At 41.0% G+C, this 20,873-nt stretch overlaps 2 protein-coding genes across 2 annotated transcripts; one reads left to right on the forward strand and one right to left on the reverse strand.

The window, feature by feature from the left end:
- Positions 1-4,746: 4,746 nt before the first annotated feature.
- Positions 4,747-6,996, reverse strand: LOC131685962 (T-complex protein 1 subunit gamma). The gene is made up of 3 exons (XM_058970004.1): positions 6,860-6,996; positions 6,736-6,797; positions 4,747-6,667 (listed from the first exon to the last, which is right to left on the reverse strand). Exons 1-3 carry the CDS (start codon positions 6,891-6,893, stop codon positions 5,123-5,125), a joined length of 1,641 nt encoding a protein of 546 aa, XP_058825987.1. The 5' UTR covers positions 6,894-6,996; the 3' UTR covers positions 4,747-5,122.
- An 8,134-nt stretch (positions 6,997-15,130) lies between these two features.
- LOC131685963 (DNA topoisomerase 2-binding protein 1) lies at positions 15,131-20,238 on the forward strand. The gene is made up of 6 exons (XM_058970005.1): positions 15,131-15,363; positions 15,421-16,497; positions 16,554-17,577; positions 17,638-19,068; positions 19,132-19,454; positions 19,518-20,238. The coding sequence occupies exons 1-6, from the start codon at positions 15,259-15,261 to the stop codon at positions 19,935-19,937; spliced, it is 4,380 nt and encodes a 1,459-aa protein (XP_058825988.1). The 5' UTR covers positions 15,131-15,258; the 3' UTR covers positions 19,938-20,238.
- Positions 20,239-20,873: the final 635 nt, after the last annotated feature.

Genomic DNA, 20,873 nt, shown 5'->3' on the forward strand with positions numbered 1-20,873 from the left:
ATAATTTCAGCATCACTTGCTTCCGACACATGGAAGAGAACACATCGCACTTGCACCTAATTTGCCGAAGCTTTCTTTTAGAGTTGTCTGTTTTAAATTACAGCAAATTATCCGTTTCCTGTAAAACTTTTGCAAAACTCTTTGCCAATTCATTAAACAAATATGAACACTAATCTGTTTAGTAATAGGTTTGTTTGTGAATAAAAATAATTAGCTCTTGATTTTTTTCAATCATCATCAAGATTGGAAGAGATGTATGATTTCTTGAAGAAAGTTGTAATGTTTGTCTGATTACATGTTTGTTTTATCACTATTTGGGAAAAAGTTTCAATTAAAGTTGTTGCACCTAACGCAACGAAGACGAAATGAGAAGATCAGAGCGCAATTCGGAAAGAACTCGTGTTGAGTGTATAGTAAAGATAGAAGAGTGATCTTGAGTCGATTTAGATTGGTTGATTTTTTCCTCTCTTTGCTCTCTTATTTAAGATTATCTCTCTCATTTTATTCCATGACGAGCAAAAACGGAACGAAAGACTGTCACATACTTAAGACATGAAATCGAAACTGTTATCCCAACTTATTGACTTATAGATTCAATCAGTCCCAACATTTTAGTCCCTCTTCGTGATTGCCTATTATTTTACCACTTTTTGCCCGGTCCACTTTTAAAAGAATTTTTTTGCACGTTTGTCGAAGATATCACGGATTTACGGATTAACAGTGTATTAGTACGGAACGAATTACTCGTAACAATGAAATGAAGCGTTAATAAAAATGGTATTGCGTTAAAATGACGCGAAATGAAAATTCTATTCTCGGCTCAATCGTTCTCAGATAAATTGAAATACTTTTTGTGTAGCGCAGAGTAGTGTACAGAGAACAGAGTGTACAGTGTGCACTGACCTAATACAGAAATTCAAAATTGTGTGCAATTCAAAAACTTATCATTTAAAAATAACAAACTGGGTCGTGGGTCTTTTATATATTTCCTTATGTAAACAATAAAAATAATATAACGAGTTTATGTGGTTGTCCTACAGATCTCGCGCAAGCGCTTAGCCATTGCACGTGGAAACCTGTTTACGAGGCGAGGAAATATTTTTTTCCTCACCAACTATGTCTTGGGGGGGAGTAGTTCATTTCTATCTCGCTATTGTACATTTCCGTGTCATCATCGTAGTTGCTGCCTTTATGTTCGCGAATATCTTCCTTGCTTTTCGCCCTCAATAATTGCCCTTCCAAATAGATTCCATTTCTCCCAAATGTGACATTAATCTGCGAGTAAGCGGTATCCGATCTTGTAGCGGAACATTCATTTTCTCATAGTCCATATACAGAAGGATCTTAATTATAGCATTGTCACACACAACCTTGTGCTTTAAGTTGTGCGAAATGAATGGTTTCGTCTGCACTAATTTGTTGAGCGCTAAATGCCTGCCATGGTAGAACTGGATAGAGCCGGTTTCCGAAAGTCTAATCTCTATTTACACCTTCAGGATGCGAATGATCAATAATTTTATAATCACCGCATTTGGCTGGAGCACCAATTCTTGCTTCTGCTAATCACTAATCTCGACAGATTATTACAGCTACAATTAAAGTAACAGTCTCTTATATTCTTCAGACAAGGCACACAATATAAAAGTTACTTTTTTGTTGTTCGCTTCGCACTGGCTCGAGCAAAAGCATAAAGCACACTGAATTTCGTGACCATTGCCTTCGGTGGTTAGAAATAGCCTTCTTTAACTTTTTCTCAATAATTTGTTCAAACCAAATAAGCAACAAGTTTTGTTAAAAGTCACCGGTTTTTTAAATTTATTTTTGAAAAATTTCGGGGGGGGGCTTTAGCCCCCTAGCCCCCCCTCTGGCTACGTGCCTGGTCTCATCACCCCAATAGTAACGTACTCAATGGAGGTAGCAACACTGCTAAAAAGTAATAGAAATGCTCTGAGGAGAATGAAGACGGAAATGCTTTTAACCCTGCGTGGATTGTGTGTCGAGTCCACAGAAAAAAAACAGATAAAAACAAAGCAAGAAAGAAAGGAAATGAGCAGGTGGACAACAGACACAGCAGTGAGGATACCAGAAACAGCACATCAAATGAAAATAGTAGAGTCGAAAAAGAAATCGAAAATGATGAGCCCCGATATGATCAGAAAACGCTTCACAAAGGATCACGGGATATTGAAAATCGCATAAACCAGCTAGAAAAAGACCATGAGGAGAACCCACACATTGCTCAAAACTGGCTGGAAGGACACACCATAAACAATAAAATAAGAATCAACCGTCTCAACTATTATGCGCATATACTCAGGAGTGACAGAGATGGTATATTAAAACAGCACTGGAACATAAAATACAAACGCAAAAGAAACGTGGAAGGCCAGCTTTCTCCTGGCGAACATGTATCAGACAGGACATCGAACGAAGCAACGTGCACATAACGGAATGGCAGGAAACAGCCGAAGATAAGGAACAGTACAAACAAAAAACCAAAAAACTGTTCGATACATGGATTCAATCGGAATATGAGCTAAGCAGTGACTCCGATCTAGACAGCAACGGGAGCTCCCTAATCCCCACCGAATGCCTGGGTTACTCGGATAGTGACAACTCGCTAAGCTTTGGGCTAAACGAAGAAGACTACTGAAAGACTACGTGAGTGATTATATACTAATATATGTAGATAATCAGGTATATGATTGTATGTATATGGGCAAATTTCTTTTGTGTATGTGTGAGCATATGCATGTGTATGTGCGTATGCATATATGTATATGTATGTATATCTGTGTGTATGTATGTCTCCCCGTTGTATGTAAGTGCTTGCATATGTGTATGTGCGTTTATATAATATATGTGCTCATATAATCTAAACTTGTCCTATTATTAATTTATTAATTATATCCCAGCAAATATCCGATCCAAAACCACTGATAGATTAACTACCAAATACTAATATACAACTTATTCTTATTCTTTATCCCCCTTGATCGCCTCTTAGCGTTTCTTAACACCTTATGTTCTAGAACTAACGAATAATTTTAAGACGATATCATGAGGAAAACGTGGATATTACAACAAAATACGAATAATTCATCAACAAAACAACGCAGAGACAAGCGACATTATCGATATATGGGTAAGATGACTACGAGCCAATAAAAGGTAAGAACAACATATCTATAAAATAACCACTATATTTGAAACCACATTTACTGAAATATTACACGTATTCTGTGCAACACCCTCCTAATAAACTTAATCACATATCAAGACTTACTATTAACACTATTATCAAAAATCTACACATATGCACACGCATGAACATACAAAAACACGCAATAATACAAATGCACTGGCAAATAGGATAATAAAAATTATACAAAACGTATACGCACACACCACAATACAAAAACTAATGAAAAATATAAAACCCATTTCAAACACAATTACAAACACGAAAAAGACATACCCACAATAGTGCGCAATTAATGACACCCAAGACTCGCAATTAGAATACCACCCACACAAAAATTACAGGCAACCGCATGGCAACCGGGGGAAATACATCTCAAACGCAGAACTTATCATTTTAATGATGGCCTGGTTCTGCGTTGCCTGTGTTTAAGGCACCATAGCTTTGTCCGTCAGGTCAAGGATGTATGAAACCCGCTGGCCACCACCCTCGGCCTTAGCTGCCCACAAAGGGGGAAAAAAATAAACCCATTTGACGTGAAGTTCATCTATAACTGCTGGATCGTTTACTAGACTTGGGTGCATGCGCCATACACCCCGACCTGGTGGATTCCCGAGTGTGGGGAGCACTGTGCGGATAATGTATGCTTTATGGTCCGAGAAGGCGGTTGCAGCAAAATGTGCTGTTCTTATCCACTTGCGTATGTTGGGAGTGAGAAGAATCCGGTCTATCCTGGAGGCAGTCAGATCTGATCAATGAAAATTCGACATGTTGACGATGTATAAGCTCCCAGCTGTCGTCAACTCCTGAGGCAACCATGAATCTTTTAAGCATTGTACTGTGTGTATTTGAACCGGTGGCGTCTTTTTGATTCACTACAGAGTTGAAATCACCCCCGATGATTGCAGTGCATAAGCCAATTTCATACTACTGCTGTATTGCACATCAACATCTTGAGCGTCTACAAGTCTTGGATTCTGCACTCACTTTCCAACCTCATTTTGACATTATTAGCTAGGAAAACCGCAAGATGGGATTCATGTTGGAATTTAACGACCCTCTCTGTCTCCGTTTAGTGTACTGCACCAATGCGGTCGATATTGGAGTGGAGGAACTTCGAGCAGGGCTCGAAGACTCCTTCACCCTCTGGCACTCGCGAGAATGGCTCCCCGAATGAGCAGCCGCTGGTACTGAAAGAAGATTTCGCTAGAGCTTCGGAAGGTGTTGCACAAAATACAATGGCGCTAGTGCCGTAGGGTCCAGGTCCATTCTGACGAGATGCTCAGGCGTTCATTGCGGACTTGATACCCGTCACTGTCTTATTCAGGTGTGGACATGGATGGTCCTCTGAAACTGTAGTGTTTCTTTAGGTGTGCTGCTGCTGGATTTTGGTATAAACATCTTTGCCGTTTGACTTGACGCTTGTCATTACTAGAACTCACAGTGATAAAGCATGAAATGAAAAATTAAATGAATTCTCAATTATTACTTACTAAATCCATTTTTATCAGCCATGTGATCGTCACTACTGCTCATTGATAAGATTTATTAAATTATTAAGCCTTTTTATTTAAATTGTTTGTTTGCGTGCCACCCAGGGCTAATATTTTGTGGTCCATTGGGAAAACCGACATGTGAGATATTGGCGAGAGAAAAAACGTAACCGGTGCGATGACAAAATCCATATTTGAAAAAGACGTTCAAAGCTGAAGTCGGAGAAGTAAAGAGCAATGTTCCAAAGAATGATTTTGTAAAACCGAAAAAAAGCGTAGACGTCTTTTTCAACTACCTAAACTATGATCGATCTTCGGTGAGGATGTTACTTAAACATACAGGCTAGCACTTGCAAAATCATGTATTGAGTAGTAATGTGTTAGTGAATGTGTTAAAGTTAAAGCTTGCGGGCCACCGGAAAACAAATTATTCCATTCCCTGAGCTGCTTGCGCCGGAGTTGCTCCGGTGCCGTCGTTGTTCTTTTTCTTTGATCCGGAAACGATATCGTCAATGCGCAGCAATAGGATAGCTGTCTCGACGGCGGTCTTGTAGACCTGCAGCTTCACCGAAAGCGGTTCCCAGATACCCTTTTCCTTCATGTCAACGATTTCACCACTTTCGCCGTCTATTCCCCAGGTGCATGGACCAGATCCCGCCGGGTGTGAGGCGTGTTTCGCTCGCAGTGCCGTCAAAGCGCGAATCGTGTTAGCACCACAGTTTTGAGCCAACGTACGTGGGATGATTTCCAGTGCTTGTGCTACGGCGCGATACGGACCTTGGATCTGCTTGTTTGTCAGTGCTTGCGAAACGGCCATTTCAACTGCACCGCCTCCCGGAAGCAGACGCGGTTCTAGCATAAGATTACGAGCGACATGCAGAGCATCCTGAAGATTACGCTCTGTTTCACTTAGAATATCTTTTGAAGCGCCTCGCAGCAGAATAGTACAAGCTTTGGGATCATCGCATTCCGTTACGAAGCAGAAGTACTCATCTCCTAACTTTTTAATTTCAAAAAGACCAGCACCAGTTCCAACGTCTTTTTCGGTCAGTTCCTCCGTACGGTTAACAATCGTAGCGCCACAAGCACGGGCGATTCGGTTATTGTCTGTTTTTCGCAAACGACGAATCGCGGTTATTCCGGCCTTCAGAAGGAAATGCTGAGCTAGATCAGAAACTCCCTTTTCGGTGAACACAACATCTGGCTTTACAGCAATTATGTCTGCACAAACCTTCGCCACATGCTCTTCCTCGATCTGCAACAGCTTCGTGAAGTCTTGATCGCCAACAATTTCTACATTAGTCTGACTTTCACCCTTCTTGTACTCCAAAGGACAATCCAACAGCACAATACGTGGTTTCTCAATGTATCTTCTCATCTTGGGATGAGTGACGTCCTTATTCAACATAACTCCTTTTAAAACACAGGACTCATCGATGGACCCACCAGGGATTTTCTCCACTTTGGCATACTTCTTGATGTCAATCTCCGTACGACCATTTTCAGTAAGCATGACAGTTTCAACTGCATCCAGCGCAATTTTAACAGCCAGATCCGACCAACGTCCAATGAATTTGGTACCGACACACGATTTGATAACATCGGCCAATTTTGCCTTATCGGTCTTATCCAGCGGAATGCTTACTTCGTTCGTCAGCAGCTTGATCATATCCTCTAAGGCTTCCCGGTAGGCACGTATAATTACAGTAGGATGAATCTGTTGCTGGAGGAATTGTTCAGCAACCGCAAGCATTTCTCCGGCCAACACAATAACCGAGGTAGTTCCATCTCCTACCTCTTCGTCTTGTGTTCTGGCTATTTCAATCATACTCTTTGCAGCCGGATGTTGAACAGTAATTTCCCGTAGGATTGCATTTCCGTCATTAGTCATGACAATGCCGCCCATCGGATCCATAAGCATCTTCAACATGGCCTGTGGTCCCAAGCAGGTACGAATCAGATCGGCGATGGTCTATTGGAAATAAGAAAAATGTAATAAATTAACCTCTAAGTGCGGAGGCGTACGCTCTTCTGACTCACCTTGCCGGCATTGATGTTCTCCAGCTGCACCTTTCGACCGCTGTCTCGCTTTGTGTTCTGACCTAAAATTTATCACAAAACGTGCATTGCTTGTTTCTATAAAATAGTTTTCGAAAGTACTTACTTAGAACGAGAATAGGCTGCTGAGGGCCGTACATTTTGGAATAAATTTGCAGAACAGCAGATCACGCTAGAAATTTTCACACAAGAAACACGAGAGCACGAAAAACAAGACTGCTGTGGGGTTTGACAGCTATGACATTTTACGTTGGTACTGACTGTCGGAGTTCGCGCACTTCGGTCAAATTAACAGGAAAAAAATAATTTAGTAGGTGGAGCGCTACCTACACGTCAATTAAATAAATAATGTTGAAGTCAGCAGAAAATGTCTGCTTGGAATCTTTGATGATTTCTGAGTTGATTTCCCGGTAAATTGAAGGCAAAATAGCGCATCCAAGTTAGCAAATAGTCCCCCGTTAGTCAGCAAATTGCCCTTTTTGAATAGGTGCCGGCAAATTGAGGGCATATAGGAAGCTATCTCAAATACAACATTTGAGCGATTTGCCGCCGTCATTTTTTGGCCGCCCATCCACGCCCTTACATCGCCCCCGGAACGCGCCCGTTAATCATCCTTAATAGCCTAATGTGAAAATTATAAACAATACTCATTTTCGGTTTCATTATAACACAAACTAATCAGCATACTAAGTAATCACCGCCAAACTATTGGAAGAATCAATGGTGAAATTAGTATTGCACACCAGATTCTACCCGAATGACATGCGCCCGAAAGCCATTTACCCGAATGAGATTTGCCCGAACGTCACATAAACCCGAATGTCATTCACCCGAATGCCACGATCACCCGAAAAACATTCGCTAGAATTCCATATAACCGAAAAACATCGAATTGTAAATTGAAAAATTGAATTTATTAAGATGAAATTCGGCATTTCACATTATTGGAGGTCCTAGGAATCTTTTTCGACACATTTTCGAAAACTGACCACATAGCGGGAGGAAAGAAATTTTTTGGTTAGCTTTCTTCCTATAGGGATCTTTAATTTGGAAAAATTGTGCCAGTTTTTCATATGTATTGGTAGCGGTTGTCCTTACGAGTACACTCATATCATTCTTAAACCTTAATTATTCTTTTATGATTTTTAAATTTAAAAAAACCAAATTAAACTCAACCAGCAAACTGACAGTTGTCCTACTAAATGACGCATCTGCAAATATCACGTTCGCCTCATTGTTAACCGGGACAGCACCCCACACAGCATGATCTGGTACTTTGTCAATCCGCTAGCAACCTGCCATCTCAAGTTTCATCTGCAAACTATGGTAGATCTGATAAGGCAACCTATAGGGTCGTGCAAGTCGCATGGGTTTGGATGTGTTATTGTCCTAAAAGGAAACAAACTAAAAAATGTTTTTTTCAATAGTTTCGGGCCAAAAAATTGAAAAAGGACTGAGATATTAACTCACGGTACTAATCTGCATCAGAATATGCCTTAACCCGCACACCCCTAAAGATCCCTATTGAAAATATAATTTTCACTAATGCAATCCAAAAAATCGTAGAGAATAACTTTTTCGCAATTCTTCGAATGTTATTGGAACATCTTTATGAGGCAAAAGGTCAAGACAACAACTTGTTTGCAAATGAGTTTTATTCGGTGAGCTTTCGAATATTTTGTCTGATGACCAAATTGTTTTAGTTTTCCGAAAAAAAACTTTGGTTTCGATGCATCCGTTAAGAGCAGCACCGGGCCAAAATCTTCTAGCAACGTTTATCACAGCAACCTTTCTATTACCGTCTGTCGATGTTAAAATCAGAATAATACTGTGGGGAATAAAGGAAATTCACGACAAATACCATAATCAGAGTCAATTTTGACTTTTAAAAAAGGTCCTCCGTCCAATGTTTTACTGTAAGCACAGAAATTTTGTTCTAGCCTAAACGTCTGTTATCTGTGCTGTAAGGTTCATCGATGTGATCCAAATCATTACATTCCTGTGGTGGAACATAGCGACGTCGCCGATGTTAAATAATATGGCGTTGTGCATGTTTACTGATTGTTTACTAAACATATAATCAGTTTGGTATAAGAAATTATAGGGATGTTGGTAATTTGGAATAAGACCATTGATCAAATAACAGATAACAAACGTTTAGGCTATAACAAAATTTCTTCAAAAACCTGTGTAAACTTTCAAATTGATAAACGTTGGAAATCTGTATTTAACTATTGCCATCTGCGCAACTGTTTGCTACACGTGTTTGACAGCTGCACTCTAACTGCATTGTATCGATCACTGCGCCATCTACAAACGTTTGCCAAACGTGCTTCAGACGTCTGATTTATTCGGAATTTCAGTAGCGGGTATTTACACACGATTCAAATCGAGCCTAAATGTCTATTATCTGTGACCTAACTGTATGTTCTATGCTTTGAAAGACATTTGGCATAACGGTTGTTTCGAATAAGGCTCAATGGGTTTATAGTACGAAAAAAGCTTGTCACAATGTGCATTCATTTCGCTTTCATTAGACTCATAGAAATGTTTGAAAGAAGAAAACAACCCCCAACCACAGACTAACAGACATAACACTATGAGGGAATTTCCTTAAAAAATATCGATCCGGCAATTTTTCCAGTACGCTAGCTCCACCTTTTATTCACAGTCCCAAACACTCATTTGCTGGTGGGTTACCCCTCAGACTTGGGAACAATTTTTCGCTAGTGGTCTATCCCCCATATGCTTGTTCATATGTCAGTGGCGCCATAATTTCAAAAGCGGCCACAGTCCCAACTACAAATATATTTAAAATGACCGTTAAAGTGGGCGAAGCATTATTTTCGAGTGTTATGTCTGTTAGTCTGTGCCCCAACTTAGAGTAAGCCGGGCAAACGAGTGGATCAACAGGTTACTTGTGAGGGCTATTCGGTATACACATTAAAAGAACTGCTCGTATTTGAAAGAAGGAATCAATCGCTAAGTTTCAGTCAACCACACAAACAAGTGGATCACTTGTTTACTTGCGAGAGCTATTTGGTATATAGATTTCAATAACTGTTCCTATATTCAAATTAAAAAAAGGACAACCCTTATTTTTGAGTAAACCGGGCAACCGAGTGGATTACTAGTTTGCTTACAAGTTGTTTGGTACACTGATTCAAATAACTGCTCATGTTTGAAAGCAGAAATCAACTCCGAAGTATGAGTAAACCGGGCAAACGAGTTTGCTTGCGAGGACTATTTGGTATACAAATTGAAAGAACATGCTCATGTTTAAAAGAAGGAATCAATGTTTCTGGCAAGCGACTATTTTGCTTTCAACCGACAGTAATCGGGAAATCATAGCAATTCAATGATTATGACGAAGATATGCTCAAAACTTTTCTGGGCATTAAACTCCTTTTGAGATTTAGCTGGCAGTGGTTTAAACGACGGAGATGATGATGATGTCGCTAATAGTTTTCTGATCCCACGTGGTTTCTGAACCTGCAATGGCGGTATTGATATAGAGCAGTGATTCTCAACCTGGGGTCCATGGACCCTTAGGGGGCCGTGGAGTCGTTGCTGGGGTCCGCGAATATATTTTCCGAGTGCATATTGAAATTTCAAGTCTTGTTTCCTAACAAACTGAAAATAACATATTGATAACATACAAAATCGATGTTTATCCGAGGGGGTCCGCAACTCAAGGTAATTTCTAAGGGGTCCGTGGTACAAAAAAGGTTGAATACCGCTGATATAGAGTATGATAAAGATAGGCGGATGGTGATGTTTGATTTTGAATGGCATTGATATGAGTAAAACAGTGCGGTATGCATTTCTTCGTTTGCATAACCCCGAAAAATCGATTCAATATCCGACGTTTTAGGAACTGACCAAAGCAACGAAAGCTGAGAGTATCCCTAATAAACATCTTAGAGCATGTTCAGGAGTGTTTCAGTTCTAGATTCATAATTTTGACAGTTCTATTATATAAAACTGAAAATTTTAAAACTAGAACTTGCTGTCCCCTGCAGCAGTTTTAGCGAATGTTCTATTCAGTTTAAAATTCATGTCTCGCCATTCCTTCTGCGTTACTGCATTCAAATTTATTTTTCCCCAGTCTATCGGGTCTAAGTGTCTGTCGATTTGCATGTATCTAAAATACAGTTCTAAACGTGTTTTAAAATCAGCAACAAATAGAATGGAGTCGTATAACAGTTTTAAATTTTGAAACAAAACTGTTCGAAATTATAAAACAAAACGCTCTGCTGGGGATGTGAATGTTTCAGTTCCAGTTCTACTTTGAAACTCCTATACAAAATAAAACGCTCCTGAACATGCCCTTGTGATCCAAGAGCATAACGACCTATTCAGAGTATAATCCAAACAATATGTGGAATCGTTGGATTAAAGTTCGTATATAATTCTTTTTAATAAGGGATGCCCATAGACACCTGCTTGCTTGTTGGACACTAGTATTGTGTAGTATTTTTTTTTCTTTTGTTGGAATTGAAACAATAGTAAATGATCTTATAAGCAGGATGTATTTGATTTTATATTATGCTTCAGCGAATGCGGTATTCGGGTTAATGACATTCGGGCAAGTGGTCTATTCGGGTTTATGGCATTCGGGTAAACGGTCCATTTTGGTTAACGACAACGTGTAAGTGGTTCGTTCAGGTAAATAGCTTTCGGGCGAATGTTATTCGGGCGAACGTTATTCGGGTGAATGGCTTTCGGGCGAATGACATTCGGGTGAATGTGATAAAAACAATTCCACGATTTCCTATATTCGTTGGCCAAATGAAATGCACTAGACCAGTGATTCTCAACCTGGGGTCCACGGACCCCTAGGGGGCCGTAGGGTCGCTGCTGGGCTCCGCGAAGAAAAATATATTTTTCGAGCGCATATTGAAATTTCAAATCTTGTTTCCTAACAAACTGAAAATAACATATTGATACAAAATCGCTGTTTATCCGTGGGGGTTCGCAGCAACCCAGGGTGATTTCTAAGGGGTCCGTGGTACTAAAAAGGTTGAAAACCGCTGCACTAGACAAACAAAGTACTAGCGAGAACACGCGAATTGCTTAAAAAATAATTTTAAGCTAAAGCCAAACATGAAGCGTCATGGTAGCCAACCACAAAAACAACAAAGTCCATTTCAGCCGCCAGCAAATTTGTCTATGTATTGAAATTGCCCTTAAATCGCATTCGCAAATTGCATTAGGGGCCATACACTAATTACGTAAGGGCATATAGGGGGAGGGGGAGTTTAAAAATATCTTACAAGTTCTTATCTGAGGGGGAGGGAGGGTTTGTCCTTTCTTACGTAATATCATAAAGCAAGTTTAAAAAATTAAATCCATAAGGAAAATATTCTTTTTAATAAGAAAAGTAATAAGTAATTTTTAATAAGAAAAGTAATAAGTAATTTTTTGGCTCTTGGTTGTACATTGTTCTGCTCGGGAACTGGAGTCACAATATGCCTTACAAGTTAAGAAATGTTGATACCCTTCGCGTTGTTAGACCGATTTTGTTCTTTTCAAACGTTCGATTCAAACCCGCAAGGTATCTGGAAAATGTTCCAACATACGATTGTCAAAGATCTTGAGTGTAGGATATTTCTAGAGTGTGAACTGTATTTTAATTCAAGAAAATTCGAAGATGGTTAACTCGGAACCAGGGATGCCAACGGTACCGATAAACTACATTTTTTTCGGTATATTTACATTTGCACAAGCCGTACAGCCCGCTACAGCGACGCATCACTACAGCTCTTGCCAGAACGGTAGCCAAGCCGAGTACATTTTCCCGTACAGCAGTAGAATACATTTTTGTTTTGCTGCTGTACTCCGACTGCTCGGTGAGAGTGTGGCGTAGTAAAGTTTGTTCTCTCGCTTTGTACATTTTTCTCTCCATAGTTAAAGGGAGAGGCCCGCACACGAAAGCGTTGATGCCGGCCGTGGCGTAAATGATTGGCATTCATTGTCGTCATTTTTGAATAAAAAGATTAAAAAGATTGAAAATATTAAAAAATGTAAAATAAGGAAAGAGAAACTGTACCGCTCGCGTCTGGTAGCTGTACTGGGGACAGTAGTTTTTTGTCATGTTACTGCTTTGCATACAGGCAGCCGTACAGCGCTGGGCGTCCTGCACTAGCAAATGACAGCAGCATCGAGAGAGAAATGAGAATGTAGGCAGAAAAATTACAGCCGCAGAAAGGTAGGCATTTTGCATCCTTGGAACTATGCGTACGATAAGCGTCACAGCTGGAACTCAGAATAAATTCATGCCAGAAGAGGTTATAAACTCTTTTAAATTCTACATCACAAGAAAATAGATTCAAAGGAAGTGGAATATAGTAAAGCAGATCATGCGGGCCAAATTGGAGTTATTGAATATCTGACAACAGTTATTCTTTCTACTGGGCGAGATTGGCTTGCAATTAAAATTCTGCAGATGATTACAGTTAAATTTTGCCATGAGTTTTCTTGTAATAATTCTATACATATCGTTTTCGCTATTTTATTATTTGATGAATTAACAATTTAATTTTTTAATTACGATAATCATGATAAGATCTTATGTAGGGGGAGGGGGAGTTCACCAAAATCTTACGAACTCTTATCTGGGGGGGGGGGGGGGGGTGAGGGGGAGGTTGAAAAGCTCTAAAAAAGCCTTACATAATTAGTGTACGGCCCCTTAAATGCAAATTTTGTTCGTAGGGACTTTGAGCGCTACCTACACTAAGAAAAATAGTATGGTAACAGTTACCATATGAGGACGTAAATTCGACTTTGCGGGTATAGTAATTATTAGCCGAGTACAGCATTAGCTGACTTTAACTATATACATGCTCAAGTGTACTATACAGGTGATCTGTACGATAATAGTACTATTGAACACTCCATTGTAAGTATAACGAATAACCAATATGCATAGTAATGTTTACCTGGAAATGTTTGTAAAAACAAAACCAGAAGAGTTGAACCATCGTAGTAAAACTGAACTTGACATTGTTTGAATCACCATTGTATGCGGGTGCTTGAAATAACAATAAATCTAGTCATTCTAACCTGGGACTGTTTGTAATAACTAAAATATCGTGATTTTCACATTTGCTGACTGGTTATTTTAAAATGGACCATCTGGTTGAATTGAAAATGACGCAGCCTAAAGAGAGCCGAAGGATTATATAATTAGAACGAATTTCGGAAAATTTATGAATTTAATATCTTTACATCATTTCCTTTTCATTTTTTGATATATTTTCTCTTAACTTAATGATACAATATTTGAATCGTTACCCGGTCAATTACATGTTGCCAATTTAATGAATGTGTATATGAGGGTCAGCGTTTTGTTCTGCCTTGTGAGTCGCAGGTTTTAGTCCACTATCACTCACTTCGAATAAAACTAAATGGTGTATACACATCCAAGTACCAACTATTTATTACCAATCAAGTATTGAGGGTCCTCAAGTAAATCAGAAATTATGACCCTCAGCTTCATCTTTCTCGGGCATAACCCTAAATCTACAGAACATCTAAACAAAAAACATTTTGAAACATCCCGATTTCTCTATAAAAAGGATTTTGAAGTATTTACTTACCTGATGCAATATTGATCAAATTAGTCCGTGAAAAATCTAATATTACCCACACTGCGCACGTACGTCACGCATGAATCTTTTCGCTGTAATGGCGGCGTCATGTAGAAATACGAAAATGAAAACGCAAATATTGACAAGATGCATAGTTAGTAGTACTACAAAGCATAGTGGGCTGAAAAACACTATATACCAATGGTGTTTCCGACAAGAGTCATGTTCACATGAACAATGTATTTAGTTGTTATAACATTTGCATTCCCATAACTATTATATAATTTGTCTTTGTGACTTATTACAATATTGTAAAGAGAACAATCAAACGAAAAGTAATCATGACATTAATACTGGTTACATCTAGCATTTTCGTATTTTCATTTTCACTATTACATAGTCACGTCAATAAAAATTGTCATCTCAAAACTGACGTTGAAATAGTTCATAAGGTGATTTATACTATTCCATTGTTATTTTTGAGATGGTAAATATTGTTGGAGTAACTATATTCGAAACATCATAAATACTAGAAGCATAGTCAAGCAGTAATCATTTTTTCTAGTATTACAGACGATACAGAAGTTTAGTATCATCGATCTCATGGTCATTACTACTATTTTGTTGAATAGTTAAATCAACCAGAAAAGTCGGGTCATACATACCATAACTTTTTTCTCAGTGTATGTATCGCTTCGGTTTGAATATGCCAAGCAATATCGATCTATTCACAAAAGGATCGATTAATTTAGTACAAATAAAAAAATCAAAAGACGTACTAAAATACTTGCCGGTTTTTCTGTCGTTCGTTAGCTCTCTTTTTCGCGGAATGATAATCATATTCGAGTGTTTAAAAATCCTTAAAATATAGTAAATAAAGCCCAAAGGTTTATTGCTTCTTGCCGATAAAAGGATGAGCACTTCAATCTCCGAACAACGATTTGTAAATCTAAACTTTGTGCTGAAAGATGGAAAAGAAATCGTCGAAGCTACCAAGGATATGCAAATGGCGTACGCAGTAAGTGAAATCAATATTAAAAACCACGATTATACTTTGAAAGCTGTTATTTTCTAGACCGCCCGTGATCAGATTAGAGAAACTCTTATCAGTTGGTTGAACGAAAGCGACTGTCTCGGTTATCGGTCGGACGAACTGTCGAAAGATCAGGTGTACGTGTTTGAGGAGTTCTCCGGGGCAGCATTCGAACACATCCGACAGTCGAATGCTGTTTTAATTGGACCCCGATGTCTGATCAGCTGTTTTCAGGATAACGAAAAGATCCCGGTGGGAAAGCTACCGGTGAAAACAACGGCCATGCGGAGTCTCGTCGTTTGTATGTCCGGATTGAAACCCGATGAAAAAAGTCGACTGAGCCAGTTGGTTTTTCAAATGGGCGGATACTATTGGGATGTTTTGAACAGCAGCTGTACGCATCTGGTGGCATCGACAGTTAAATCGATCAAGTACGAAAAGGCAGCCGAGATTAAGATAAAAATAATGCATCCGGATTGGGTGACTGATGTCTGGGACCAGAGCCAGCGGTTGATGATAAAGGCGACTGATCCAGTTTTTGCCAAACATGCGCTTCCGGTGTTCTACTCACTGACCATCACGTCTACTGGGTTGACCACGCAAAAGCGCAATCAAATTAAGCAGTTGATTGAGGAAAATGGAGGGAAGTACATTGGGGCGTTTAAATCGGAGTTAACGGATATTTTGATTCTGGAGCGGGATTGCGTTGGTTCGGCAAAGTTTCAGGGTGCAGTGCGCTGCAAAAAGGAATGTTTGACGCCCGCATGGATTGTGGACAGTGTGGAGAAAGGATACGCCTTGCCCGTTTCAAGGTATGAAGTTCGCAGCATTAAATCTTCGACGCCGACAAAGGATGATCCGGGGTTGCTTTCGAGCAGAGATTTTAATCCGGACTGTACGCAACTGTCGATGATCAGTCACCAGAATAGTCGCAACATGACCATCAACGAGAGCGTGATGAGTATGGCTTCGCTGGCGCACGTTGCTTCCAAACCGTCCAGACCGTCGTCAACGACGACGACATCGGGGGAAGGTCAGAATCAAAAGTATCGCGATGTGTTGGACAAAATAAATTTACAACACGCCAAAAAGGCTGGTCCCTTTTTGGATGGGTGTAATGTGAGAGCTCTAGTAGAATCTACATCTACGATATTGAATTATTTTTCTTTTTGCAGATTTACTTGAGTGGGTTTACCGGGGACGAGAAGGAGAAACTGAATAAAATCCTCAACAGTGGCGGTGCTATTCGGTACGATGAGATTAGTGAACATGTAAGTCACGTTATCGTAGGTGATCAGGTGGCGGCAGATTTTAAGGAAATCCGTGAGCAGCGAATTGATCCGCACGTTTTGACACTGGATTGGTTACTTCGTTCCCTTGAACTGAAGGCACCCGCGCCGGAGGATGAAAAGTATATTTTTCGACCAAATTTGAAGGATGCTGTTGTAGGTCAAGTTCCAGAACCTCCCTCTCCGGCTAGTAAGAAAAACTTGGAGACGATGAATAGTACCTTCAAGCGGCCGGACGCTCCTCCCAAGTTTAGGTTGGACGAGCAAAAACCGGAACCGAGTAGGGTTAGTCGCGTAGAAGACGATGTTCTGCAGCAGTATATGCAGAAAAATACTTCCGTTCAGCTGCCAGCGGTGGAACCGAAGAAAACTCCCAATGCGGCGGTTGCACCGCCGACAGGTGATTCAGAATCGCAGAGTTCCGATCTAGATTCGCAATACTCGGAGTTTATGTGCGGTAAAACGCTGTTCGTGTACGGATTTTCCGAAGAAGATGCCATGCAGATAGTTTCGGACTGTGAGAACTGCGGCGGGACGATTGTGGACGAAACTTACACCGATGTGGCGGATTACATTGTACTTCCGACGAACAGCATCGGGGAGATTGATTTCACCGTGAAGGGTAAAGAAACGGTTAACTGTATTTGGTTGGAGACGACCATACAGGACGGTATCTGCCATCCCATGGAGTACTACTTTGAACCAATTTTCTACGGTGAACACGATCCAAAACCGTTGGAAGGTGAGGTTCTTGTTATCAGTACATATTCCGGGGCGGAGCGAAACTATCTGATTGCTTTGGGTGGGATTCTCGGTGCAAATGTTGAGGATCGTCTGGTGCGGAAGTCTTCACCGATTGTGGTTTGCAAGGAACCGGCTGGGGCCAAGTATGAGGCTGCTATCAAATGGGGTAAGTCATGCGTGTTAAATGTAACGTTGGGACATCTATAAAACATTGAACCTTTTTTAGATCTTGCCGTGTTAAGTGCCGAATGGTTACGCGAGTGCCTGAAACACAAACGTCGTGTAAATGAGCAACCTTATCTGGTAGGAAAATCAATTTGCTCTCCTAAGAACATCACCGAAGTTCCCGAGGTTAGTGGTCGCTTGTCCGATTTGCCAACGTTCTCTAAAAATGCCTGCCTGCCTACAACATCTACCGACGACGTGGACATCGATTCAGTGTTCTTACCCCCTGCGCCAGCAGCAGCCGAATCGTCAGCAAAAATCGCTTCCACCGTCCAACAGCGCAAGTCCACTGAACTTCCCAAAGAACAGAACAACCCAGAAAGCTATAAGTACATTTCCGTGCAGAAATCGAAAAACCCCAATGAAGTTGAGTACGGGTTCAAACGATTGTCCACCTCGGAACTGTGGAAAATCACAGACCAGGAACGACAGGTATACTCACAGGAGCTCGATCAGTACGACGATCTGCTTCAGTCACAGCGCGACCAGCGGAAACCTTTCGATCCGGTGGGCCACCCAGTGGAATCTCCGCTTGTGCTGAAACATCGCCGTCTCTCTACACTGGCAAGTTCGAATTCTCCTGCTACACCGGTCTCATCTGCAGGTCCGACCGAATACGAACAGCTTAGCGTGACGCAACGGGTAATGGAATTTGACACACCAGTGCGTGAGACATTGTACAAAGTACTGAAGGAAGCGGAGGAGAAAGAGAAAAATATTACTCCTCGTACGAGACGAAAGAACGAACTGCTGGCCACTCCCAGTACCGGACAAGATGGACACATCAAAACACCAACGCTGCCGGAGTGTATGACCAAACCGGTCACACCGTACGGCTTTCGTCCGGATGCCAGCCCGGAAAATCATCTATACCACAAACGCAAACTTCAGGTGTGGGACCAGTACTATCGGCCACGGGAGCAAAAGGAGCGCCGCAAGAGTACTCCATTGAGCGAAATCAAACGGCGCTTCTGGCGGGAGAATCTAGGCGATGAATACGTCGATTATATCGAGTCCAAGTACGCATCGACGCAGTTTCAGCCCTATCCTCAGGATGATGAAAATAAAACCGATGAAACGGAAACACAGAAAGATCCGGCCGCCGAGTGTCAGCCTAGCACTTCCAAAGGTGCACCTAGCAGAAGTAAGGAAGTGTTTAAGGACATTGTAGGGAACAATGAGGAACGAAACAATGAAAGCACTGTTAGTGAGAAGAGATCCCGCCATGAGGACGAAGACGAGGAAATAGAAGATGGGAAGCGGTCTGATGCTGGACCGGCTGCAAAACTATTGAAAGTCACCGATTCCGATAATCTGAAACGGTTAAGTGACCTGATCAGTACGAACAGAAATGCAGCGAAAAAAACAACGAAAAAACTACATGAAGAACTTAAGGAACCTCAATATTCGGAACTGCAAAGGTTTGATTCTGGTAGTTTTGGTTTAAAAAACAAAAATTGTACAAATATTCTAACGAATGCTTCCACATTTGCAGAAGTGGTTTCCGAAGACGCTGTCGGCGTTGGCTGGCGTGATCCGACGGATTATGTTGAACCTAACCGCATGAGCTATAAGGGTACACCCGTGATTGTTATATCCGGTGTGAACGACCAACAGCGACCGGAATTGATGGAGATGGTCAAGCAGTTGGGTGGGGAATTGTCGACCAAACCGACGGAATACGATCCAGCCTGTACGCACATCGTCTGTGGTAAACCAAACAGAGGAGAGAAGATTTTGTCCGGAATCGCTGCTGGCAAGTGGTTGCTGTGTACAAAATATCTACACGATAGCTGCAAGGCCGGCTACTTTTTAAACGTAAATTTCATATATTTTTTCTCCTAATTGAATCCTAGAACTTAAACTTTCCCCATTTTACAGGAAGAACCGTATGAATGGGGTAACCCGAAGGCAACCGATCTGCCCCTGTTGGAACAACAGGAAAAGCTGGTCTCCAAAGCGGCGTACAACTGGCGCCAGAAGATTGCCCGCGAAGCCGGCAAACACGACGGGGTGTTCACCGGCTTTCGTGTACTGCTGCTGGCACCGAAAAAGGAACAGTTTGTTCGGCTGTTGCAGTCTGGTGGTGGGCTCGTTATCAATGTGGAGCCACCGTTCGTCAACTCGCAGCAGGCAATGACCGCAACGCATTGCTTCGTGGACAAAAAGGTTAAGATCAACGCACGCGATCACAAGGCACTGGCCGAAGCCGGTATCGTCGTTATGTCTATTATGTATCTCAATGCATATCTCACATCGGAGACGCTCCCGGAACCGGCCAAGTATCGGTTGGAGATTTGAATTGATGGGATTGTTTTTCTTTGGTTTTGTTAATGTTAGTTACGGATCGATTACATACATGTTTTGATGAGGTTTGCGCGATGATAATTAAAAAATTACAAATTTCAGGACATTGTTAGACTACAAATCAAGCTCCTAATTGAAGATTGATTCCTGATTAGAGCCTGATTCCGAGAGGCAAATGTCGAAAAGTCTCCTATTACTGCCGATAGTGCAACTAAGCCGCGTGTTGAAATATTCTGCAGTTCCTAACGATGCAGTCCAAACAATTGTGAATTGTCTAATAAACCTTTCCCACGTATCACAGTTTTCTACTTTATTATCACTCTAAGCATGAGTAGAGCTTTCATTCATTTTGCACTTTTCAGCGTTCTTCCCGACAGTATCGGCAGGTCCTAGGGAAATATACTCCGCATGGTGCAGAATCAGAACGACAATTTCTGCACAGAACGCCGGAGGATCGTTGTTGGCGGTAGATAAGGCTTCAGCGGAATTGATAATCTCCAGTCTGTTATTACCGTCAGAAAATTCTGTAGGTAAAGGTGAAGGGGATAACTTTATTTGGTTCTAGTTCGTCATGTTCATGTTGTATGATGCTGACGTAGTACAATATCGGTAGATAATAGTCCCCTGTTGACTGTCGTCCCCTATGCCTATAGTAAACAATAGAGCACTCTAGTTAGAGTGTGGCCAAGAGGCCATGACGTACACGGAAACGAAAAACTACCTAAAATTGAGTTCCTTTGACTCAATCTCGTGGTATCGTGGGGGAACTTAAAATTAGGTAAACCGTGTTGAAGGTAGTTTCCATTTAACCACGGCAAAAATTACAACTCATTCATAGGTTTTTTATACTCAAATTTAAGTTGAATTTACCTAATTTTGAGTTCACCCCAAACAACTCAAAAGTACCTTCCTCCACGGAAGACCTCGGCT

Source organism: Topomyia yanbarensis, chromosome 2 (genome assembly GCF_030247195.1).
Source record: "Topomyia yanbarensis strain Yona2022 chromosome 2, ASM3024719v1, whole genome shotgun sequence".
NCBI lineage: Eukaryota > Metazoa > Arthropoda > Insecta > Diptera > Culicidae > Topomyia > Topomyia yanbarensis.